A 27,011-nucleotide genomic window follows, 5' to 3' on the forward strand; every position below is an offset into this window, starting at 1 on the left:
CTCAAATATCGACTCAATCATAAGATCCTCTTTTCAGCTTGGGTAAATCACTCCTACATCCATGCATATGAGTACATTAATACAAACCTATCAGTATACGTATGTAGACAATATATGTGTATTTCAGTGTGTAAAATGTTCCACAAGGGCATTTGCTCAAATTTTTTGATCTAATTTTAGAAAGGTGGGGGACACTAACAGATGAAATGATGGCCAAATCCTAGGCAAGGTTGAAAGCCTCAGTTTTGCCCATGAAACTCCTCGCTTGCCAGGAAAGCCAATAACATCACAAGGAATGAAGTGTTAGGTGAAGGTGAGGGAGGTGGGCGGTTAAGAAATGTGAAGAATATATAAAGATTTCTTTAAAGCTGCCATCTCCGAGGAGAAAATCACAGGCAGAAGTTTCAAATCGTGCAGAGGAAAAAAATTTCGGGAGGGGAAGAATATGCAGCAGCAGCCCAGATGTTCCATTCTCGTCCCTTTGCTGCTTCCAGGCCGTGGAGGAAAGGAAAAGGCCCGACTTGCTCCCGGCTTCTCCATCGACCTTCCCTCCACTCACCTCCCAGGAGCCGCTTCCACCCTCCAAGCAGCACAAGAGGCTCCGCAGACGCCATCATGCTCCCGTGGGTGACACGGAAGAGGAAGTTACTCTGCCCTTCGCGTCCTCGTCTCTGAAGATCCGCTCTAGCAATCCACTACTCTAATGTTTCAACCCGTTCAATCTCAGCCTCTCCTCCTTCCCTAGGTCATGTATCACATCAGTCAGCTGTGCTGTATCGTTTCTGTGTAGGGCGCCATCTAGCGACATATGGCGGAAGAACACGCTCTTTCTACCCTGAGGCGTTTGAAGAGGTTCTCATTGATTCCGTGCTTCCTTATGTGCCATCAAGTCCTATTGGACTCCCATCAGTAGCTTTTCTCCCTGAGGCTCCATCCCCAAACCTTTTCTTTCAAGTACCCCAAGAAGGCATCCATTGTCCCTGGAGCTGAGCCTGAACTTCATTTGCCAGAAGCGGCAACTAAACCAAAGGAAAGTTTCCATTTAGGGTTGGGTGGGGGGCTAGAAACGACGTTGAAATAGGAAAAGACAGAGTGCACCCCCCCCCATTGGTTTCTGATAGCTTTTCTTCTTGGGGTGTGTGTGCCAGGTAACTCCTCAAAACCTGCCTCTGCAAGTTAAGAGAAGCTGTAAGACTGAAGCTTGACTCCTTATCTCTGCTGGGATTTCAGTTTCTTTTACTAACCAGCATGGTATATCCTATTGGTGCCCCATCCCTTCTTCACAATGGAAAGTCTGGCACCAATTGTCTATGGGGATTCTCAGTCACCTAGGTCATGATATCAATGGATTTCCAGAAAAATTAAAGGAAGCATTTCGCTTCGAGGTACCGACTACACAGACTTACCTCCAACAGCCTGAACCTGTCTTGAACAGTGATGAGACACAGGGCAGAAAACATCCTGCAGCCATGAAGGTTCCACAGGCATTTGCATTACTCAGGGTAGCCTGAGGACACAGATAAACCTCCAGGTGGCCTCAAAGACTCCCTCAAAGAACGCAAATGACAAGTTGTCTGCAAGGATTGTGAATCCTTCCATCCCCCACCATTCAGTCAGACCTGAAGAAGCTTCTTGGATGAGAAGCGAAACGACTTTAAAGACAAACCAGAAAGTCCAGTTGCCTCCTGATAAAGTAGTTCTAGCACTAACTGCTGTTACAACCTGAGTACCACCCATATTTCTTTTCCATATCAGGAGAGGGCTGGAAGAGTAATTTCCCCCCTTCTGGATAATTGCCATCCTGGCAGGCTTTATACCCTCAACCGCAGTTTTCTATGCATAAAAAAATCACAAGAGGTTTTCCTGGCAGAGGAGTTTGAGGCATTGCTGCCGATTCAGATCTTTTCTAATTGCAGTTGATGGTGGGGAATGCAATGATGAGGGGGTATGTCAAATCTTGAGGTTTTGTATTTTGCTATTTGCTATATATGGGGTTTATTGGTTTGTGTATTAAGGTTTTATTGCTGTAAACCGTCTGGAGTCACATTGAGTTGGGTTGCCATGCACAATTTCTTAATAAATATACATACATACATACATACATACATACATACATATCCTCCCTTTATTATATGTAGAAATAATTCAAGGTCGCATTTGTATCTAGTAAGTTCTAAGCACCTTTTCTCTGGCCCAGCAAGTCAATTCCCCTCAACACTGTGAAAGGGAACAACCACACAACTCCAGAGAAAGGAAGCTCAGTTCTCCTCACTAATGTTGGATACTAAGACATATTTGACTAAAAAGAATAAGGCAAGAAATTAAATGGTTAATTTCTCAACTGCGCTTCCAAAGAGAGAAGAGAAGCCAAATTCAAGATTCCTCTACAGGCATCAAATTTTGCTTCATATGGAATTTCTTGTGCGCAGTAAGAGAGGAATTTTGTGTAAAACACTGCCCACAATCTGGGCATTTGAATGGTTTCTCCCCTGTGTGTAACCTTACATGATTTATAAGGCTAGACCTGATACTGAAATCTTTCCCACAATCTGGACACTCATATGGTTTCTCCCCTGTGTGTGTCCTCCAGTGTATCACCAAGCCAGAATTCCGAATGAAACTTTTCCCACATTCAGGACACTCATATGGTTTTTCACCTGTGTGAATTCTCTGGTGTTTAACCAGATAGGAATTCTGACTGAAACCTTTCCCACAAAATAGACACTCATATGGTTTCTCTCCTGTGTGAGACCTCTGGTGTAACATCAGATGAGAATTTTGACTGAAACTTTTTCCACAATCTGGACAGCCATAGAGTTTCTCTCCTGTGTGAATCCTTTGGTGTATTACCAAGTCAGAATTTCGAATGAAACTTTTCCCACACTCAGAACACTCATAAGGTTTTTCTCCTGTGTGAGTCCTCTGGTGTATCACGAGGGTAGAATTCCAATTGAAACTTTTCCCACAATCTAGACACTGATATGGTTTGTCCCCTGTGTGAGATCTCTGATGCACTACCAGGTGGGAATTCCGATAAAAACCTTTCCCACAATCTGGACACTTATATGGTTTTTCTCCTGTGTGAGTCCTGCGGTGTTGCACAAGATGGGAATTTCGAATGAAAGTTTTCCCACACTCCAGACATTCATACGGTTTTTCTCCTGTATGAATCCTCTGGTGTATCACCAGATCAGAATTCCAATTGAAACCTTTTCCACAATCAGGACATTCAAATGGTTTCTCTCCCGTGTGAGTCCTCTGGTGCATGAGCAGTTTGGAATTCCTACTAAAAAGTTTCCCACAATCCAGACACTCATATGGTATTTCTCCAGTGTGAGTCCTCTGGTGTATCACCAGGTTGGCATTCTGAGTAAAACTTTTCCCACAATCAGGACACTCATATGGTTTTTCTCCTGTGTGAGTCCTCTGGTGTATCACCAGCTTGGAATTCTGCTTGAAACTTTTTCCACAGTCAGGACACTCATATGGTTTCTCTCCCGTGTGAGTCCTCTGGTGTACCACCAACTTGGAATTCTGCTGGAAACATTTCCCACAATCCGGACACTCATATGGTTTTTCTCCTGTGTGAGTCCTCTGGTGTTCCACCAGGTGAGAATTCCGACTGAAACTTTTCCCACAATTTGGACACTCAAATGGTTTTTCACCAGTGTGAGTCCTTTGGTGTACTTCCAACTCAGAATTCCAATTGAAACCTTTCCCACAATCTGGACACTTATATGGTTTCTCTCCCGTGTGAATCCTCTGGTGTATCAAAAGCTTAGAATTCTGCTGGAAACTTTTCCCACAATCGGGACACTCATATGGTTTTTCTCCAGTGTGAGTCCTCCGGTGTATCACCAGGTTCGAAGTCTGACTGAACCTTTTCCCACAATCTGGACAGCCATATGGTTTCTCTCCTGTGTGAGTTCTCTGGTGTATCACCAGCTTGGAATTATGCAGAAAACGTTTCCCACAGTCCAGACACTCATATGGTTTCTCCCCAGTGTGTATCACCAGATTGGTATGCATGCTAAATCTTTTTTCAGCATTGGTAGAGTTTCTCTTCGGTATGGGTCCTTCCACGAGTGACAAGAGACCTGTTCTGAGTAAAGTATCTGCTTCACCCCAAACATTTATATGGTTTTTCATGGGATGGTTCGACTTATGCATGAATCAGATGTGATCTGCAATCTTTTGTTTTTATTTTTTCCAAAATAGGCAATCTGTGGGGATTTTCCAACACTGGTACTTTTGGATTCTTGAGGCGGCGAAAAATATTTCTGATCTCCTGCCTGGTAATTGTTTGGTTCAAGGCATTCTTTCCTTCCTTAAAGGCTTTAATTATTTCCTGCCAGTTTTGGCTCTACATGGAACCTTTTTCTTCCTACTGACTTCAAGTTGTTACTCACTTTTTCTTTATTTAAATATTATCCTTCTTGATTTCTCATTTAATATTTTTTTCATTTCCGTATCCTTTATTTTTTCCAGCTCAAAACTTTGTTTTTGTTATTCTTTCCTTTGTCTCTCATCTGCTGAGGAAGAAGAGTTTTTAAACTTTCCAGAGAAATTGGAAAATATTTTGAATGATGGTTTATTTTGCGCTTTAGTGCTGCTTCTCATTCTCTGTTATCCAGAGTGCTCTTGTTGGCATCCTCTCCCTCTGTAAAATTAATATAAATGGGTTAGTTTCATTATTGTTTTAAAATGGCTGCAGGACACGTGAAAGCAGCAAAAAAGAATCCCCATCCTACATATTAGCATGAAAAAACAAACACTAAAATTCTATTTTAACCTTTAATATTAATTATGATTAATTTGGCATACAGAAGCCTAACAGATCCAAGTTCAAATATCGACACCATCATAATTTTTTTTTCAATCAATCAGTTAATCAGAATAGAGTTGAAAGGGACCTTGGAGGTCTTCTAGTCCAGCTCCCTCCTCAAGCAGGTGTATGGTATGATATTACACTTAAATTTTTGGCTTGGGTAAATACTCTCATATATGCAGGCATATGAGCAGAGAAATACACATATATTTCTCTTTTGTACATATTTCTTTTGTACATATAACATATGTAGACATATATAGAGACATATATGTAGACATATATGTAGACATATTTATTTGCGCAGGACTGGACTAGAATTTTAAATTTTAATTTGGTTTTAATGGAGTTTTATTATTTTTATTGCAATTTTTAATATTCGGCCTTATTTAAATAAGTTTTTTAAATTGGTGTTTTATTCTGTATTCATATGTATGTTTTATTGGGCTGTAAACCGCCCTGAGTCCCTCGGGAGATAGGGCGGTATACAAATGTGATTAAATAAATAAATAAATAAATAAATATGTAGACAATCTATGCGTATCTCGGTGTGCAAAATGTCCCAATGTGCATTCACTTAAATTGTTTGATCTTAGTTTAGAAAGGGGGGAGGGGACACTAATAGATGAAATTAGTTTCCTATTCAAGATCTAAAGCCTTAGTTTTGCCCATGAAGCTCCTTGCTTTCCAGGAAAACTACATGCTAATAAAATCACAGAAATCAACGTGAAAGCTGGTGTTTAAGAAATATGAAATATATATATATATTGTTTTTAAATCTCCCGGCAGAAAATCAAAGGCAGAAGTTTTAAGTCATGCAGAGGAATAAAATTTGGGGAAGGAAAGAATATGCAGAAGCAGCCCAGATGTTTCAGCCTCGTTGCTTCCTCCACTTCATACCCCGTGGAGAAAGCCAAAGGGCCCGACTTGCTCCCGGCTTCTCCTCCGACTCCACTCACCTCCCAGGAGCCGCTTCCATCCTCCAAGCGGAACAAGAGGCCTCGCCGACGCCATCCTCCTCCAGTGGTTGACCCGGAACAGGAAGTTCCTTTACCCTTCGGCTCCTCGTCTCTCTCTACATCCGTTCTAGCAATCCACTACTCGAATGTTTCAAACCGTTCAATCTCAGCCTCTCCTCCTTCGCTAGAATAGGTCAGTCCCCGCTATAGCGAGCTTTGTTTCCCAGTAGCGCGCCATCTAGCGACATATACCGGAAGAACATGCTTTTTCTACCCTAAGGCGTTTGAAGATCATCAAGTCCTTTTCGACTCCCATAATTTTTTTCTTCCTGAGGCTCCATCCCCAAACCTTTTCTTTCAGGTCCCCCAAGAGGGCATCCATTGTCCCTGGAGCTGCGCCCGAAGCTTCTTTTGCCAGAAGTGGCAATTAAAGCAAAGGAAAGCGCCCTTTTGGGGGTGGGTGGGGGGCTAAAAATGTCATGCAGTTGGGAAAAGAGAAAGCGCATCTCCCTTGGTTCCAGCCACTTTTTCCCCTGGAGGGGGTGGGGGGAGGAGTGTGCAGGATAACTCCTGAAAACTTCACTCCTGCAAACTAGCAAACCACTTAAGACTGTAGCTTGTCTCTTCTGCGATTTTATTTTCTCTTACTTCCCAATTTAGTTATCAAGCCCGGTATTTCTTATTGGTGCCCCATCCTTGCTTAGCGATGGATACTCTTGGGACCAATTGGTGTTGCAACCTGAGAACCCCCCCTATTTATTTTCCAAGCTCAAGAGAGGGCTGGGAGAGTCATTATCCTCCCTTCTGAACCTTCAGCATCCTGGCCAGCTTTATACCTTCAACAGCAGTTTGTAATACATAAGAAAATCATGAGAGGCTTTCCTGGCAGGGCAGTTCAAGGCATTAACTGCAGATTAAGATTTTTTATGCTGAAGGGAACATATATACTAAAATACTAGAATTGTTTCCTGCAACATATATACTGATGTCTTTGTATACCTGCATTTCCTTTCTCATGAAGAACATACTTACTGCTGTAAAAGTACATTCTTCCTGCATTAACCTTCATTAAGATCTAAAAAACCTCCATAAAATGCCACTCAGTTTCCCACAAGAAATTGTCAGGTAATCTCAAACTAGCAGAAGCAATCTACACACCTTTGTAGTGCTAATAATAGGGGACCAAGTGGCTATTTAGAAAGACAAAAAGAAGGAAAAGATAACACTACAGAGGAATGCAAATTTAGAGTTAGATTATATCACTGACCTTTACTATGGGATACACAAACCAGATTCCAGGATATGCAGATGCCAGTTGATGGTTTATGACATCCCTAAAGATACTTCAAAGACCTCCTTTTGATAGAATAGAATAGAATAGAATAGAATAGAATAGAATAGAATAGAATAGAATAGAATAGAATAGAATAGAATAGAATTTTTTATTGGCCAAGTGTGATTGGACACACAAGGAATTTGTCTTGGTGCATATGAAAGGACATTGCTTTCTCTCATGAGCTTGGTAGCTCCTTCCTTGCATGTATGTATCATCTATGTGTTTGGAACGACTATCCATTTGAACCTGATCAGGATTAAATGCTATTTTACTCAAGCCTCTGTTTAAGTCTCTTGATTGGCAGTTATGAGCTTAGACATATTAATAAGTGAACCTTATGATATGTTCAGCTGAAGTGGGCAATGAAAGGTTGGCAGCCTGAGACTTCAACTCACCCTCTGCTTGCAGCTCTGATTTTGTCACCCGGAGAAAGGGCTGTGCAGGAGGAAAGCTACCAGGACTTTCTCAGTCTTGGTTCAGGCAGGGGCACATTTATTTATTTATTTATTTATTATTTAAATTTGTATACCGCCCTTCTCCCGAAGGACTCAGGGCGGTTCACAGCCAAGTAAAAAATGAAAAAAATGAAAATACATTATAGATACAATTAAAATACTAGTAAAAAACTTATTTGAATTGGCCACAATTAAAATTTAGAGATAAAACCCATTAAAAAACCCATAACTTAAAAAAACTAACCCAGTCCAGCGCAGATAAATAAGTAAGTTTTGAGCTCGCGGCGAAAGGTTCGGAGGTCCGGAAGTTGACGAAGTCCTGGGGGGAGTTCGTTCCAGAGGGCGGGAGCCCCCACAGAGAAGGCCCTTCCCCTGGGTGTCGCCAGACGACACTGTCGCGCCGACGGCACCCTGAGGAGTCCCTCTCTGTGAGAGCGCACGGGTCGGTGAGAGGTATTCGGTAGCAGCAGGCGGTCCCGTAAGTAACCCGGCCCTATGCCATGGGCGCTTTAAAGGCGTTCACCAACACCTTGAGCGCACCGGAAGGCCACAGGTAGCCAGTGCAGCCTGCGCAGGATAGGTGTCACTCGGGAGCCACGAGGGCTCCCTCTATCACCAGCGCAGCTGCATTCTGGACCAACTGCAGCCTCCGGATGCCCTTCAAGGGAGCCCCATGTAGAGAGCATTGCAGTAGTCCAGGCGAGGCGTCACAAGGCGTGAGTGACTGTGCACAAGGCATCCCGGTCTAGAAAGGCGCAACTGGCGCACCAGGCGAACCTGGTGGAAAGCTCTCCTGGAGGCGGCCGTCAAATGATCTTCAAAAGACAGCCGTGCATCCAGGAGAACACCCAAATTGCGCACCCTCTCCATCGGGCCAATGACTCGCTCCCGACAGTCAGCCGCGGACTCAGCTGACTGTACCGGGATGCCGGCATCCACAGCCACTCCGTCTTGGAGGATTGAGCTTGAGCCTGTTTCTCCCCATCCAGACCCGTCGGCTTCCAAACACCGGGACAGCACTTGATAGCTTCATTGGGGTGGCCGGTGTGGAAAAGTACAGCTGGGTGTCATCAGCGTACAGCTGGTACCTCACACGAAGCCACTGATGATCTCACCCAGCGGCTTCATATAGATGTTGAACAGAAGGCGAGAGAATCGGCCCTGCGGCACCCACAAGTGAGGCGCCGCGGTGACCTCTGCCCGTCAACACCGTCTGCGACGGTCGGAGAGATAGGAGGAGAACCACCGATAAGCGGTGCCTCCCACTCCCAATCCCTCAACGGCGCAGCAGGATACCATGGTCGATGGTATCAAAAGCCGCTGAGAGGTCTAATAGGACCAGGGCAGAGGAATAACCCCTATCCTGGCCCTCAGAGATCATCCACCAACGCGACCAAAGCCGTCTCAGTGCTGTAACCGGGTCGGAAGCCGGACTGGAGCAGGTCCAGATAGACAGTTTCCTCCAGGTGCAGGAAACTGAAATGCCACCATACTCTCTACAACCTTCGCGAGCGGGTTGGAGACGACGATAATTACCTAAAACAGCGGGTCAGGAAGGCTTCTTGAGGAGGGCCTCACCACCGCCTCTTTCAAGGCGGCGGAAGACTCCCTCAACAAGGAAGCACTCGTAATCCCTGGAGCCAGCCTCGTGTCACCTCCTGAGTGGCCAGCACCAGCCAGGAGGGGCACGGGTCCAATAAACACGTGGTGGCATTCAATCTACCCAGCAACCTGTCCATGTCCTCGGAGTCACAGGGTCAAACTCATCCCAAACAACATCACCAAGACCGCCCTCAGATACCCGTCTGAATCGCCACAATTTTGGTCCAGACCGTCCCTAAGCTGAGCGATTTTATCGTATAGATAACCGTTAAACTCCTCAGCACGTCCCATAGCAGGTCATCCCGCTCCCCTGGTGAAGGAGGGCGGGTCACCAGAACAGGGCAGCTGGGCGGTTATCTGCCGGCGCAATGAGGAGGCGTGGGCGCCTCGCTTCCCTCAGTGCCACTAGGTAGGTCTAGTATAGGATCTAACTAGTGTCCGATCAACCTCTGAGCGGCTGGACCTCCAGGAACTCTCTAGGCGTCTTCTCCGGCGTTTCATCCCCTCAGCTCCTCGGAGAACCAAGGGCGGTTGGGATCTGCGCGGGTCAGAGGCCGCAAAGGCCTGACACGGTCTAAAGCCCCAGCCGCAGCCCGTTCCCAGGCTGCAGCTAGTTCCTCTGCCGTGCCGTGAGCCAGACCCTCAGGTAGTGGCCCAAGCTCCGTCCGAAACCTCTCTGGGTCCATCAGGCGCCTGGGGCGGTACCATCGTAATGGTTCCGTCTCCCTGCGGTGTTGGGTAGCGGTCAGAAAGTCCAGGCGAAGGAGAGAGTGATCTGACCATGACAAAGGTTCAATGACTATTTCCTTTAAGTCCAGATCTCTCAACCACTGACCAGAGACAAAAATCAGGTCCAGTGTGCCTCCCCCGATGTGAGTGGGGCCATCCACTACTTGAGTCAGGTCCAAGGCCGTCATGGAGGCCAAGAACTCCCGAGCTACCGTCGATGGCGAGCGGCAGATGGCAAGTTAAAGTCCCCATGACTAACAGTCTGGGGTCTCCACTGCCACCCGGCAAGCACCTCCAGGAGCTCGGGCAGGGCAGCTGTCACGCAGCAAGGAGCCAGGTACGCCACCAGCAAGCCCATCTGACATCTATGACCCCACCTCACAAGAGGATTCACACCCGGCGATCTGAGGTACAGTGGTCTCCCTCGGCTCTAGACTCTCTTTAATAGCAACCGCCACCCTCCACCCCTACCCTGGGCCTCGGCTGATGGAATGCACGGAAACCCGGTGGGCACATCTCGACCAGGGCACACCTTCAGTGCCCAACCAGGTCTCCGTGCGCCTATAATATCCGCGGCACCCCTGAATCAGATCATGTATTAGGGGGCCTTATTGGCCACGGACCGTGCGTTGCATAACATCAGGCGAGGCCCAGGCTCTGAGGGTCTTGACCATCCGGGAACGGGAGAAGTCAGGGGATCGGGGCGCGCGATCGCCTGCAGACATCGAACGCGTGACCCCTATGTCGTCGATCCCCCTTCCGCCATATCTGCCCCTCCACTTACCGTGCAAATAGACTCACCCTCACACAAGGAACACACTCCCCCCATAACCTCCGAACCCATTTGATAGTCGCCACGAGCATGCGCTGGAACTGGTTTCCCTCGACGGGCTACCCCTCACCCACCCTAACCTCCCACCCCACCCGACACTACCCTCCCCCAACCCAGACCCGTCAGTTCCCACCTCCCTTAAAATTCCCATTAAAATTCCCTTTAAAACCCTATTAAAATAATTAATTAAAATCCCTGAGTCTCCTATTTTGGCATGCCATCTCTCGGGGTTCCAAAACCCGTCCTCAAGATGGGCCCTCGATAATGTGGGGGCCAGACCCGCGAGAGGGAATCTCGAGGCAAGAAGGTCAGCCGCTGTAAATGTCCGCATGATAAAGTCCGCAACGGACCCATCCTGGACCTGTCAAGATGGAAATTGACGCACCAGTGGTTCCGAGTAGAAGACAGGCGGGATATAGGTCTTGGGCGGTAGATGAACAGACCGCCATGATTCAGTCAGAGCTCCAACCCCTCATCTCCAGTCGAGGGGTGGTCTATGGGCACGAGGGGAGAGGATATAGTCCTACAGTAGACAAGCTAGGATTGTCCAGGACCATCCTCAATTCCCCCCAGCTGGGGACCAAAGGTCTTCAGACGATCCCCTTGCAGCCAGCCCATGGGCATCCTCAGAGATGGTAAAAAAGGTGCCTACATGGCCCGTGATCGTCCTTCAAGTTGACAAAGAGGACGAAACACGCGCCTAATGGGCCAAGCTGCTCCACCGACGAGGCATCTCTCTCCAAAAGTCCGGGGGGGGGGCAAAGGACTCAAAAAGCCCCCATAGACGGTCTATAGACGTCCTCTAGATGGTAGCGAGGGCGTCCCCTGGACCCGTGGACAGCCTTCAAGATGACAAAGAAGGCGACCGTCGGGCCTCTTCGTGGCCGCTAAGCCAGGCCTCCAGCTGGAATAGGCCACTCACCCGCCGGGTTTGCTGGGTCATGCCACAGTTCACCGGACCCAGTCAACCACCAACAGGCTAGGCCCTGGCCAAGCCGGTCCAGCCAGGCCGCCGCCACCGCCACCGACACTACCGCTGCCGGGGAGAAAGAGCCTCCAGGCCAGGCCGTCGCCGCCGCCGAAGAACTCGGCCGCCGCCGCCACTGTTGGATAAGGCCAGGCTGCTCACACCACCGGCACCGCAGACGAGGGGGGGACAAAGGGGAGAGAGGCTCTAGGCCCCTCCCGAAGCAGGGCCAAGCCAGGCCGCTGACCACCGCCGCCGGAAAACCGCCGGAAAAAACCGGCCGCCACCGCCACCGCCGCCGCCGCCGCTGGAAAAGCCGGGCCACTGCCGCCCAGCCAGGCCGCTGCCGCCCGGCCTGGAGAAGGCCGGACCGCTGCCGCTGCTGGAAAAGGCCCGGCCGCTGGAAAAGGCCGGGCCGCCGCCGCTGCCACCGCCGCCGCCATCGTCGGCCGCACCGCCGGAGGGAGAGCGCTCCGGGACTCCTCCCAAGGGAACCCGGAGACGCCCCGCCTCAGTTTGCCCATCCTCCGACTCACCGGACTCTCACCTACCCGGGCGGGGGGTCCAAGCTGTCAAAAAGACCCCCCCCACCCGGTCTGGCCCGAAATAGGCCCGTCGCCGCATCAGCTGTTCAGCGGTGCGGCCGCCATCTTGGACATGCGCAGTTTGAATATCATCATCAAAACAGCATTGCAATTCTCATGGACTGTTAGAGGGTTTGAGATAGAAGGGGGTCAGTCATTATGTCCCTCCTAGACCTCTCATCAGGTTTCAATGCATGAACCAGGATATCATTTTGGACAGGCTTTGGAGATAGGAATGGGAGGCATTTCATTAGGGTGTTTGCAGTGGTGGGTTGCTACTGGTTCGCCCCGGTTCGGGCGAACCGGTAGCGGCATCGGGAGGCTCCGCCCACCCACCTGGATGTTTCTGCGCATGCGCAGTAGTGTTGCTTTAGCACACGCACGCACACACGAGTGAACCAGTAGTGACTTGTTTTGAAACCCTCCCCTGGATGGTTGTACTTCTATGCCCGGTTCCAGTTGGTGTGGGTAGAAGAGTGTCTAAGTCTGGGCCCCTGAAATTTGGGATGTTCCAGGGCTCAAGCCCTTCGCTGATACTTTTTACAATCTACATGAAACCGCTAGAGGAGCCACCCATCCCACAATACCCAATTATGTAGAGGTCGTTCTGTACATAATTCAAGTTTCAATCAGGATTCGAGTTGAAATATTGACTCAATCATAACCTTCTGTTTTTGGCTTGGAGGGATCACACATATGGGCGCATACACACCCATAGAAATACACACCTAAGAATTTATGTATGTAGAACATCAATGTATATTTCAGTGTGCGATATATCCCAGGAGTGCCCTCTCTGAATTTTTTGCATCTAATTTTAGAAAGGTGGGGACACTAATGAATGAAATGGTGCCCATGATACTTCTCATTTGCCAGAAAAACAACATGCCAATAATATCACAAGGAATGAAGTGTTATGTGAAGATTGAGGGAGATGGGCAAATATGAAATATAAAAAATAAAGATTTTTTTTAAAATCTCCCAAATCTCAAATTTAGAATAGAGCTGGAAGGGTGCTTGTAAGTCTTGTAGTTCAACCCCCTGCTCAACCAAGAGACCCCTAAACCAGGCTTGTCAAACTGGCAACCCACAGGCCAGATACGTCATGCACAGGCCACGCCCACCCCGGCTTTGCAAAGGCAAAAAACATCATGATATGTCACGATCCAGCCCCTGACACCATTGAGTTTGATACCTGTGCCATATAACATTTAAGACAGGTTACTGTCCAGTCTTTTCTTAAAAACTTCCAGTGATGAACCATCTACAACTTCTGAAGGCAACTTCTGTTTCACTGGTTACTTCAAAACAAGATACAATATATATATTATAATAATAATAACAACAACAGCAACAACAGCAACAACAACAACAGAGTTGGAAGGGACCTTGGAGGTCTTCTAGTCCAACCTCCTGCCCAGGCAGGAAACCCTACATCATTTCAGACAAATGGTTATCCAACATTTTCTTAAAAATTTCCAGTATTGGAGCATTCACAACTTCTGCAGGCAAGTTGTTCCATTGATTAATTGTTCTAACTGTCAGAAAATTTCTCCTTAGTTCTAAGTTGCATCTCTCCTTGATCAGTTTCCACCCATTGCTTCTTGTTCTACCCTCAGGTGCTTTGGAGAATAGTTTGACTCCCTCTTCTTTGTGGCAACCCCTGAGATATTGGAACACTGCTATGATGTCTCCCCTACTCCTTCTTTTTATTAAACTAGACATGCCCAGTTCCTGCAACTGTTCTTCATATATTTTAGCCTCCAGTCCCCTAATCCTCTTTGTTGCTCTTCTCTGCACTTTTTCTAAAGTCTCAACCTCTTTTTTACATCGTGGCGACCAAAACTGAATGCAGTATTCCAAGTGTGACCTTACCAAGGCATTATAAAGTGGTACTAACACTTCACGTGATCTTGATTCTATCCCTCTGTTTATGCAGCCCAGAATTGTGTTGGCTTTTTTGGCAACTGCTGCACACTGCTGGCTCATATCTAAATGGTTGTCCACTAGGACTGCTTGTTCTTACTGTTTCTTCTTGTGTCTAGTTTGGTTCTCAACTTGATTAGTTTCCATCCATTGTTTCTCATCTTTCCTTCTGGTGCTTTGGAAAACAAGTTTGAGGCAGCCCCTCAAATACTGGGATGCCGCTATCAGGTGTTCCCCCCCCCCCAGCCTTTCTTTTCTCTAGACTGGTCATACCTACATCCTGCAACCATCCTTCATATGTTTTAGTGTCAAGGCCTTTACATTTTAGTCTCCGGGCCTTTAAAGTTTAGTCTTGGCCATTTCCCAGCAGAAAATTACAAGCAGCATTTTAAAATCATGCAGCATAATTGTAAAAACATTTGGGAAGAGAAAGAATTGTGACAACTTTCAGCCTAGTTGCTACTCTGCTTTTACAACGTGGAGCAAACCAAACAGCCCTACTTGCTCCCGGCTTCTCCTCTGACCTATGCTCAATTCCAGGGGTCTCCAACCTTGGTCCCTTTAAGACTTGTGGACTTCAACTCCCAGAGTTCCTCAGCTAGCTTTGCTGGCTGAGGGACTCTGGGAGTTGAAGTCCACAAGTCTTAAAGGGACCAAGGTTGGAGACCCCTGCTCAATTCACCTTCCAGCTGTTGCTTTGGCCTGGGAAGAGCACAACTGCCACCCTCCACTCCTCCATAGTCCTGTGGATAAGCTGGAAGAGGAAGTTATAATAATAATAATAATAATATTTTAATTTGTATACCGCCCTTCTCCCAAAGGACTCAGGGCGGTTTACAGCCACAATAAAATACAAAAACAACACATACAATGCTAAAAACAACCCTTAAAAAATTATTCAATTGGCCCCATTTAAAATACAATATCAACCCTGTAAGATTTATAAAATTTAAAACCCATAAAATCAATTAAAAATTTTAAAAATTCAAGCCAGTTCCTCTCCTCGACATCCTTTCTCGCCACATTCTGTTTTAACTCTTTTCCTCTCAGCTGCTCTCCCTCCAGTTGGATGTCGGATATCAGCCACCACTGGTGCTGCTATTAGATTGGCGATTTTCTAGTCACACGTGTTGTTATTATAGAGCTCTACCTAGTGACCTAAGGCTGAAAACAGGCTCAGTATCTCTATCTGATGTTTTTAAGATTGTTTTAATGAAGTGCCGTTTTCCACTTTTAATCACTACACCCATACCTTTTCTCCAGGATAATCTAGCCCAGGGGTTACCAACCTTTCGGGCCTCAGGAGCCACTAAATTCATAATTTTAAATCCTGCAGACCACTAATGCAATCTGCCTAATGACCGGCTGGGTGGATGTGAATAGTTGGTAATGTGACTGAGTGGGCACAGCCAACTTGATGTCACTCACATTGAGGGGTGCCTCCCCAGCCTCTACTCGCCCCTCCCCTCCCAGCCACTTCTCACCTCCCTGCCCAGGCTCCATATGGCCCCAACAGGAAGCAGTTGTTGGAGCAAAGCAACCACCATGAGAAAGAGTTGGCAAAACGGCTAAGTTCAAATTGGATCTGACCAAGGAGGAGACTAAGTAGAAGCACCTGAGGACTAGGAGCATAGGCTTTCCACCAGGCCATGATGCAGTCCCACTGAAACAAAGCCCTCCAGCTCTTTTGTCACCAGCAGCACTTCCCTCCAGCCTTCACCCAAACCCTGGCACAGGGAGGCTGAAGCAGATTCCAAGTCAGAATTTCTGCCCGCCCTCCGACCCACAGAAAAAGACCCTGAAGGGGGAGATTCTCTGCAGCAATGCGAATGTTCATTGCACATATCTGTTGTGACTCCAGCTCCCGAACGTGGCCCCATGCCCGAAAGTGACTCTGAGAGTGAGGGGGAAGGGCCGGTAAGGCTTACTTCGGGAGCACCGATTCTTTTGGCCCGGCTCCAGGAGCCAGAACCAGGCCAATCAGAGGACGTAATAAGGCCGACATCCTCCCTTCCTGATTCCTCCCTTCCTCAGGCTACGCCTTCAGACCCAGCTGATAATAATAATAATCAAGCTTGGATTGACCCGCGCTTCAGACGATTAGAGAGGTGGCGTCATCAAAGGGAAGGGTGGGGCAGGAGCCCCACCCCACAGGATATATAAGGAGCTTTAGGACTGCTCTCATTCCACGGGAAGCAAAAATTAGCTGAACCGTTTCAAAGAGAGCTGAAAGTCTTGCTCCATGAGTCATTTGAACTTTGGCAGGCAGCAGCGATTTCTCTGCCAGGACTGATAAGAGCCGTGAATCCACTGGCTGAAGGCCAGCTCGTTGATCCGAAGTGGGGAAGGAGACAGAACAATATCCATCCCAGGGACCATAGTTCGAGGACCCCTGATTTAGTGCAATATAAAAAATGCAAATAATTTTTCTACGGACCACCAAAATATTCCAGTGGTCCATGGACCACCAGTTGGTGACCACTGATCTAGCCCTAGTCTGTCCTTTGGGGTCTTGTAGCAACACCCTCATCATCACTGCAACTGAGCCAGGAGCTTCTTTTGCAGGAACTGAACCAAGGGAAAGAATCCGGGGGGGGGGGGTGACACAACGTGCCATCAGACAAGAAAGCCCACCTCCCTTGTGGATCACTGAAGACTATTCCAGCCAGTTCTTTGTCTTGGGGGTGGGTGCAGGATAACTCCCCCAAACTAGCCTTTGAAACTGAGAGGTTAGAAGAGTGAAGAGTGACCCTACTTACCTTCACAAGATTAGCCAGATGCTGCATCATAAAAGTTGGTAAAGGTCTTGTTTGTATGTGCAACCTTAAAATGATTGTCAGCTTCATCCCATTAATAAATATGGGACAAAACTTGAAGGGCCCGCCCGCATTGCTTCCAAAAACATTTAGACAGGAGATATTATTTTTTTATCTGCATTATTGCAGGGGCTAAATCTCACTAAAGGGCAGAGTTCCTCTGAGCAGCCTTCCTAATTTCCAGAGGAGTTAAGATTCTAGCACAGAATGTACTCAGGCAGCTTGGGCAAAATATTTGGTGGGCGCTAGTTTGTAGAAAGCTGATCTAAGGCGCCCTGTGCTTTAGTCGTTGGCTCTCATTTGCCCACCAAACCTCTCCACGTAGCAAAATTTTATGACCAATTTCCTTTGGCTCCCAAAGATTTAGGAGATGGAAGAACCAGCAGGCTGGAGGCCCCAGGCTAACTACATTCCTGGCAAGGGCTGTGTCTAGGATGTGCCTAGGATGTGTAAAGTCTGCAAATTTCTTTAGCACAGGAATCTCCATTAAGTCGAAGTGAGACTCCTACATAGTAGGGTCTAGAAAAAGGGAGCTCAGAAAGCGGCTGTCTATATTAGGGAAACAAAACTAATACACTTTTCAAAGAAACATTTGAAAGCATTGTAAAAAGAATGGCAGTATGCACGAGCGCACAAAAATGTTTCTGCTTGACACGTATTTTTTAAATTAGAAGTTTAATCTAATATTTAAAACACACAAAAGCAATAGAATATATGCAATATTTAACATTGGGAAAAAATACCTCAGAGTTATGACTTCCCTCCTTTTTTCTATCAAGTAATTCTTATACACATTCCTGTTTGGGAATTGTGTCCCCTCAGCTAACCAGAAGAAAACCCTTCTTACAAATGGATCCTGGCCTCAGAGAAATCCAAGCCAACATTTCCCTTCCACATTGCTCACATCTGTGCAGAAAAACAGGGAAATTCTATGATATTTCACCAGGCTCAAGGTTGACTCCCCCTTCCATCCTTCCGAGGTCGGTAAAATGAGGATCCAGATTGTTTGGGGCAATATGCTGACTCTGTAAACAGCTTAGAAGGGTCTGTAAACACTGTGAAGCAGTTAATAAGTCTAAGTGCTATTGCTGTTGCTGGAGCAGATAGAAAGGAAAGATAAGACACACAGAATGTTATAGGAAATGGGTGGAGATAGCTACTAACTAGAGGATGGGGAGAGAAAGGGGGAGAGAGTGTAGCACTAGGTACATATGGAGATTAGGATTAGAGAAATGCAGATGTTCAGAATAGAGAAAGATGGAAAGTTAGTTAAAAGTCTATGGAGATTCTCAGGCAGCCAGGTCATGGTTGTCCCAAAGGCGCTTTTTCAAGAGGCAACTGGACTTGGTGTTTTCTTTGGAGACGTTTTGCTTCTCATTCAAGAAGCTTCTTCAGCTCTGACTGGATGGCGGGAAATGCAATGGTGTGGGAGTATGCCAAATGTGGAGGCTTTGTATTTTGCTATTGGCTATATATGTGGTTTGTTGGTTTCTGTATTAAGGTTTTATTGCCGTAAGCCATCCGGAGTTACATTGGGTTGGGCTGCCATTGTTCTGACCTAGGCTTCCTTAAACAGCAAGCAGTAGTCTTAGTCCTGGTAAAACCCCTTTTTATTTACACGACTGTGAATTACATTCATTCACAGTCAGCACGGCTTTGCAAACAGTCTTTCAGAGGCATCTCTATCAACACACCTTAACTCACTTGGAAAGCTGCCAGATAACTAATTTCCAACCGCAGGAGCGGTACAGACTCCCTTAGAGTCGGGAACAGAACTTTCCACTTTTGCCACGACCAAATGAACGAATTGTTTCCTGCAAAAGCCCTCTCCCCGTTCGTTCCTCTTTTGTTTCCTATGGGAGGGGCCAATCACCTCCCAGGTGTGGCTTTACTCCCAAGTCGACCCTGCTTTCTTAAGTCGTTCTTCTCTTCTGGCAGCTTTGTGCACGCACACACTGGGAACAGGCTCCAACTCTTCTTCTGACTCATTGCTGTCTAGCTCCCGCTCTCCCTCTGACACAGAGCCCTCGGCCGAGCTTTGCCCGGCCTCCAGGAGTGGCCCATGTTCCTCCCCAACCTCCTCACTGTCTGACTCTGCTGCTGGCTCGGCAGGCCACTGGTAGATCACAACAGCCATACACAATTTCTTAATAAATAAACATACATACATGCATGCATACATATCTATATCCTGCCTTTATTATATATAGAAATAATTCAAGGTGGCAAACCTACCTAGTAAGATCTAAGTACCTTTTCTGTGGCCCAGCATGGCAATTCCCCTCGACACTGTGAAAGGGAACCACCACACAACTCCAAAGAAAGGAAGCTCAGTTCTCCTCACTAATGTTGGATACTAAGACATGTTTGACTAAAAAGAATTAGGCAAGAAATTAAATGGTTCATTTCTCAACTGGGCTTCCTAAGAGAGAAGAGAACCGAACTTCAAGATTCCTCTGCACACATCAAATTATGCTTCATATGAAATTTCTTGTGTGCGATAAGAGAGGAATTTTGTGTGAAACACTTCCCACAATCTGGACACTTGAATGGTTTCTCCCCTGTGTGCAGTCTTACATGATTTATAAGGCTAGACCTGATACTGAAAGCTTTCCCACAATCTGGACACTCATATGGTTTCTCCCCTGTGTGAATCCTCCAGTGTATCACCAAGTCGGAATTCCGACTAAACCTTTTCCCACATTCAGGACACTCATAAGGTTTTTCTCCTGTGTGAATTCTCTGGTGTTTAACCAGATAGGAATTCTGACTGAAACCTTTCCCACAAAATAGACACTCATATGGTTTCTCTCCCGTATGAGACCTCTGGTGTACTATCACGTGAGAATTCCGATAGAAACCTTTCCCACACTCTGGACACTTATATGGTTTCTCTCCTGTGTGAGTCTTGCGGTGTTCCACAAGGTGGGAATTTTGAATGAAACTTTTCCCACATTCTAGACACTCATACGGTTTTTCTCCTGTGTGAATCCTCTGGTGTACCACTAGTTCAGAATTGCAATTGAAACCTTTTCCACAATCAGGACATTCAAAGGGTTTCTCTCCTTTGTGAGCCCTTTGATGCATGAGCAGTTTGGAATTCCTACTAAAAAGTTTCCCACAATCCAGACACTCATATGGTATCTCTCCTGTATGAATTCTCTGGTGTATCACCAGGTAGGAATTCTGAGTGAAACTTTTCCCACAATCTGGACACTCAAAGGGTTTCTCTCCTGTGTGACTCCTCTGATGTATCACAAGCTTGGAATTCTCCTTGAAACTTTTTCCACAGTCAGGACACACATATGGTTTCTCTCCCGTGTGAGTCCTCTGGTGTACTACCAGCTTGGAATTCTGCTGGAAACATTTCCCACAATCCGGACACTCATGTGGCTTCTCTCCTGTGTGAGTCATCTGGTGTTCTACCAGGTGAGAATTCCGACTGAAACTTTTCCCACAATCTGGACACTCAAAGGGTTTCTCTCCTGTGTGACTCCTCTGATGTATCACAAGCTTGGAATTCTCCTTGAAACTTTTTCCACAGTCAGGACACACATATGGTTTCTCTCCCGTGTGAGTCCTCTGGTGTACTACCAGCTTGGAATTCTGCTGGAAACATTTCCCACAATCTGGACACTCATGTGGCTTCTCTCCTGTGTGAGTCATCTGGTGTTCTACCAGGTGAGAATTCCGACTGAAACTTTTCCCACAATCCGGACACTCATATGGTTTTTCTCCTGTGTGAGTCCTCCGGTGTCTCGCCAGGTAGGAATTCTGACTGAACATTTTCCCACAATCTGGACACCCATATGGTTTCTCTCCTGTGTGAGTCCTCTGATGTATCAACAGTTTGGAATTATGCAGAAAAATTTTCCCACAATCCAGACACTCATATGGTTTCTCCCCAGTCTGAGTCCTCTGGTGTATCGCCAGATTGGTTTCCATGCTAAATTTTTTGTCACAATGGGAACTCCTAGTAGAGTTTCTCTTCAGTATGGGTCCTTCCACGAATCACAAGAGACCTGTTCTGAGTAAAGCTTCTGCCGGACCCCAAACATCTGTATGGCTTTTCACGGGTTGATTCGACTTATCACACACATGTGATCTGCAATCTGTGTTTTTCCCACACTAGGCAGTCTGTGGGGATTTTCCAACACTGCTATTCTTGGATTCTTGAGGAAGCCAACAATGTTTCTGACCTCTCTTACCTGTTGGTTCTTTGATTGAAGCTACTCTTTTCTTCCACAAAGGTTTTCATCAATGTCTGCCAGTTTGGGCTATCCACAGCACCTTTTTCTTTCCACTGACTTCCAGGTGTTCTTTATTTAGAAATTATACTCCTTGACTTCTCATGTAATCTTTCTTTGCGTTCCAGACACTCTTTATTTTTTTCCAGCTGAAAACTTTGTTCTTACAATTCTCTCCATTGTCTCTCATCAGCTGAAGAAGGGGGAAAGTTTTTACCCTTTCTGGAGGTAGTGGAAGATTTGGATTGATGGCTTCTTTTGCATTTTAAGGCTCTCATTGTCTGTTGTCCTGAGTGCTCTTCTTGACATCCTCTTAGTCTGTAAGATTCATATTAATGGGTTAGTTTCATTATTGTTTAAAAATGGCTGCATGATATGTGAAAGCAGTAGTGATACCCCATATATTACCATGAAAAAACAAACACCAAAATTCTAATTTAATCTCCCCCTTAATTATGATTCATTTGGCATGTAATAGGCTAGCCGATCCAAATATCAACCAAGTCACAAAATTATCCTTTTACCTTGAGTAAATCACACATACAGTGCACTCAGAAAGTATTCAAAGTATTCTGATCCCGTTCACTTCTATCAGTTTTGTTATGCTGTTGGTTGATTTACAGTTGTTAAAATTAATTTTTTTCTCATAAATCTCCACTAATAGTGAGATTATAAAAGCCCAGTCTAGCACAATACTAATGAAGAAGAAAAATAACAGCTCTCAAAACAAACTAGCATGGCTGCATAAAGAGCTCTCCGATAAATTGAAAGACAAAAAGGAAAAGTATAAAAACTAGAAAGAGGGGCACATAAACAAAGGCAGAATACCAGGTTCACAATGAACAAAGGCTTGCGACAAAAGTAAAAAATAACAAAAAAAAGCTTCTTCCAACATGTTAGAAACAAGAAAAAAGGAAACAATTGGCCCATTGCTGGGAGAAAGTGGCAAGAAGGTGACAAGCAAACAGGGAGAAAGCAGAATTATTTAACTCATTTTTTGTATCTGTCTTTACACAAAGGGAAAAAACAGTCCAACCTATCAAACAGAGCACCACAAAAAACAGATTAGGAACACCAGTTAAAATAGGGAAGAAATGGTAAGTGAGCATCTATCTACCCTAGACGAGTTCAAATCACCAGGACTAGGTGGATTACACCCCAAGGTTATGAAGGAACTGGCAGACGAGATCTTAGAACCACTGAACTATATCTTTCAAAGATCCTGGAGCACAGGGGAACTGCCAGAGGACTGGAAAAGAGCTGATGTAGTTCCCATCTTCAAAAAAGGGAAAAAAATAGATTCAGGAAACTATCAGCCTGACCTCAATACCAGGGAAGATTCTGGAAAAGATAATCAAGCAACGAATCAGCGAACACCTAGAAGCAAACAAAATAATAACCAAAAGCTAACATGGGTTTGTCAAAAACAGATCATGCCAGACTAATCTTATTGCATTCTTTGACAAAGTGATAAAATTAGTGGACCAGAGGAATGCTTTCAATATAATCTACTTGGACTTCACTAAGTCATTTGGTAAAGTAGACCATAACTTTACTACTTGATAAAATAGAAAAATGTGGGTTAGACAGCATCACCACTAGATGGATTTGCAACTGGCTGACTAACCACACTCAACGTGCACTCCACAATGGAACTGCATCTACATGGAGGAAAGTATGCAGTGGAGTAACCCAATGCTATGTTTTAGGCCCAGTACTCTTCAACATCTTCATCAATGATTTGGACAAGGGGATAGATGGGGAACTAAATTTGCAGAGGAATTTAGCCAAAATCCAGAAGATAGGCTTAAGATACAGAAGGATATTGACAAACTTGAACATTGGGCACTACCTAACAAAATGAAATTCAATGGTGAAAAAAGTAAGGTTCTACATTTAGGCAAGAAAAACAAAATGCATAAGTAGAGTATATATGTAGTACCTTGCTCAATAGTAGTAACTGTGAGAAGGATCTTGGAATCCTAATGGACAATCACTTAAACATGAGCCAGCAGTGTGCAGCAGCTGCCAAAATAGCCAACACAGTTCTGGGCTGCATAAACAGAGGGACAGAATCAAGATCACGTGAAATGTTAATGCCACTTTATAACGCCTTGGTAAGGCCACATGTGAAATATTGCATCTAGATTGGTCGCCACGATGTAAAAGATGTTGAGACTCTAGAAAAAGTGCAGAGAAGAGCAACAAAGATGATTAGGGGACTGGAGGCTAAAACATATAAAGAACAGTTGCTGGACCTGAGTATGTCTACTCTGCCACAAAGAAGAGGGAGTCAAACTATTCTCCAAAGCACCTGAAGGTAGAACAAGAAGCAATAGGTGGAAACTAATCAAGGAGAGAAGCAACCTAGAACTAAGGAGAAATTTCCTGACAGTTAGAACAATTAATCAGTGGAACAACTTGCCTACAGAAATTGTAAATGCTCCAACACAGGAAATTTTTAAGAAAATGTTGGATAGCAATTTGTCTGAAATGGTGTAGGGTTTCCTGCCTGGGCAGGGGGTTGGACTAGAAGACCTCCAAGGTCCCTTCCAACTCTGATATTATTATTATTATTATTATTATTATTATTATTATTATTATTATTATTATTATTATTATTATTATTATTATTATTATTATTATTATTATTATTATTATTATTATTATTATTATTATTATTATTATTATTATTCTGATGAAAAGAAGGATTATGACAGAGTGGCTGGGGGGAAACCTCTCCTCAGTGCAAAACACATGAAAACCAGCTGGGAGTTTGCAAAAAAGCACCTGAAGGATTCTCCGACTGTGAGGAAAAAAGATTTTCTGATCTGATGAAACCAAGGTTGAACTGTTTAGCCTCAATTCTATGGTAAATATATACGTCTAGAGAAAATCAGGCACTACTCATCAACTGCCCAACAGTGAAGATTGCAGAATCATGCTGTGGGGTGTTTTTCAGCAGGAGGGATAGAGAGCGTGGTCAAGGTTGAGGGAAAGATGAACGGAGCAAAGGACAGGGAGATCCTCAATGAAACCCTGTTCCACAGCGCTCAGGACCTCAAAGTAGGCTGAAGATTCACTCTCCAACTTGACAACAATCCTAAGCACACAGCCAAGACAACACAGGAGTGGCTTAGGGACAACTCTGTGAATGTCCTAGAGTGGTCCAGCCAGAGCCGTGACTTGAACCCTATTGAATGATCTCTGAAGGGACCTGAAAATGGCTGCCCACTGATGGTCGCCATCCAAACTGACTGAGCTTGAGAGGATTTACAAGGAAGAATCCCCCAATCCAGGTGCGCAAAGTTTATCGCCTCATAGCCCAAAAGACTTGAGGCTGTAATAGCTGCCAAAGGTGCTTCAACAAAGCACTGAGTGAAGAGTCTGAATATCTAGGCCAATGTGGTATTTCAGGTTTTTGTGTTTTTAATAAATTTACAGACATTTAAAAAAAAAAATGTTTTCACTTTGTCATTATTGATGTAGATCAGTGGTAGTCAACCTGGTCCCTACCGCCCACTAGTGGGCGTTCCAGATTTCATGGCGGGCGGTAGGGGTTTTGTCAGATACTGAAGCACTTTCCTTTTTTTTTAATTTAATTGACTTTTTAAAAAAATTTTCATAGCATTATTTAAAAACATTTTCATTAGGTTTTCATAAAATTCCCTGTGATGATTTAAATTTCTGAAAACATACTATTTGCATCGCCCACACATAAGTTTAGTTCACGTTATGTAAGTGAAACTAAATCTGATAAATTACAACTTTATCCGTTGTAATGTCCTTCCTGTCAATGACTTTTTCAGTTTCAATAACAATATCACAAGAGCTACCAACAGATTTAAACTCAATGTCAACCGCTCCAGTTTAGATTGCAGAAAACACGATTTCTGTAACAGAATTGTATATGCTTGGAATGCATTACCTGACTCTGTTGTTTCTTCTCATAACCCCAAAGGCTTTATTCAAAAACTGTCCACGGTTGACCTCACCACTTTCCTAAGAGGACTCTAAGGGGCGTGCATAAGAGCACAAACATGCCTACCGTTCCTGTCCTATTGTTTCTTCCCCTATGTATATATATGTTTATAGTACCTCGTTTCTCCTCATATATACGTTCATATATTATATAACCCTTTATGCAACGCTTGTATATGTTGTTACGACAAATAAATAAATAAAATAAATAAATAAAATAAATGGCGCTATAGTGCGACCGCAAACAAAAGACCCTCGTCCCAGAATAGCCCGTGCATCTCTCCCCGAACTAGTGGGCAGTTAGAAAATTTTACTACTAACAGAGATACAAAAGTGGGCGGTAGGTATAAAAAGGTTGACTACCCCTGATGTAGATGAATGAGAAAAAATGAATTTCAACAAGCGTAAAATCAGCAGACTGCAAGCATAGCAAAATTGACAGACGTGAAAGGGGTCTGAATACTTTCAGAATATGTGTTCCTGTTCGCACAGAAATAACACTCCTAAGAATTCATTTATGTAAACAGTTACGTGTGTTTCAGCCGCCAAATTGCCCCAGAAGTGCATTGACTCAAATTTTTTGATCTAATTTTAGAGACGTGCAGACATTAATAGATTAAATGGTGCTCAAATACTAGGCGAGATTGAAAGCCTCCCTTGTGCCCAGGAAACTCCTCGCTTGCCAGGAAAGCAACATCTCAATAAAGTCACAAGGAATGAAGGGTTAGATGAAGGTCAGGGAGACGGGCGGTTAAGAAATATGAAAAATGTATCAAGATTTCTTTAAATCTCCCAAATCTGCCAGCAGAAAATCACAGGCGGCAACTTTAAATCCTGCAGCAAAAGGATAAAAACATTTGGGGAGAGAAAGAAGATGCAGCAGCAGCCGCCGCCCAGATGCTTTTTCTGCATCTACGCCCTGGAGGAAGCCAAAGGGCCCGACTTGCTCCGGGCTTCTCCTCCGACCTTCCCTCCACTCACCTCCCAGGAGCCGCTTCCACCCTCCAAGCAGCACAAGACGGTCCGCCGACGCCATCATCTCCCCGTGAATGAGTCGGAAGAGGAACGTCCTCTCTCCTCCTTTCCTCCACATCCAATCTAGCAACCTAATACTCTATGGTTTCAAAATTGGTTCTAGCTCGGCCTCTCTTTTTCCGCTGCTGTACCCTGTTCTCTGATTTCCTGCGGGATTCTTTGTAGAGCGGCATCTAGCGACATAAGGTTGAAAATCACCCTCGTCCTATCTCTAACCCAGGGGTCTCCAACCTTGGCCACTTTAAGCCTGGAGGACTTCAACTCCCAGAATCCCCCAGCCAGCTTTGCTGGCTGGGGAATTCTGGGAGTTGAAGTCCGCCAGGCTTAAAGTGGCCAAGGTTGGGGACCCCTGCTCTAAAGTGTTTGCAAGAGGCGTTCATGGATTCCTTCTGTGCAATCAAGTCGTATTCGACCCCCACCGAGCCCAGGAATAGCTTTCGTCCATGACAATCTATCCTAAAGCTTTTCTTTCAGGTCTTCCAAGAGTGCACTCATAGAATAGAATAGAATTCTATTCTATGAGTTAATAATAGAAGGGCCGGTTTAGCTCTGCCTGGTAAGGCCTGTTATTAAGAACACAAAGCCTGCAATTACTGCAGGTTCGAGCCCGGCCCAAGGTTGACTCAGCCTTCCATCCTTTATAAGGTAGGTAAAATGAGGACCCAGATTGTTGGGGGGGCAATAAGTTGACTTTGTAAATATATACAAATAGAA

General features: G+C 45.3%; 1 protein-coding gene across 1 annotated transcript; it reads right to left on the reverse strand.

The window, feature by feature from the left end:
• Window positions 1-1,881: 1,881 nt before the first annotated feature.
• Window positions 1,882-22,389, reverse strand: LOC131193518 (zinc finger protein 208-like). Its single transcript, XM_058173777.1, has 2 exons — window positions 19,518-22,389; window positions 1,882-4,007 (listed from the first exon to the last, which is right to left on the reverse strand). Exons 1-2 carry the CDS (start codon window positions 20,977-20,979, stop codon window positions 2,374-2,376), a joined length of 3,096 nt encoding a protein of 1,031 aa, XP_058029760.1. The 5' UTR covers window positions 20,980-22,389; the 3' UTR covers window positions 1,882-2,373.
• Between the last annotated feature and the right edge of the window lie 4,622 nt (window positions 22,390-27,011).

The sequence above is a fragment of the Ahaetulla prasina genome, chromosome 2 (assembly GCF_028640845.1).
Source record: "Ahaetulla prasina isolate Xishuangbanna chromosome 2, ASM2864084v1, whole genome shotgun sequence".
Lineage (NCBI taxonomy): Eukaryota > Metazoa > Chordata > Lepidosauria > Squamata > Colubridae > Ahaetulla > Ahaetulla prasina.

Coding starts and splice junctions, on each gene's coding strand:
- LOC131193518 (XM_058173777.1), bottom strand. CDS start 20,979: ATGGAAACCAATCTGGCGATACACCAGAGGACTCAGACTGGGGAGAAA. Junction 4,008..19,517: donor TATCGCACACAAGAAATTTC/ATATGAAGCATA, acceptor ATCTGGTGATAC/ACACTGGGGAGAAACCATAT.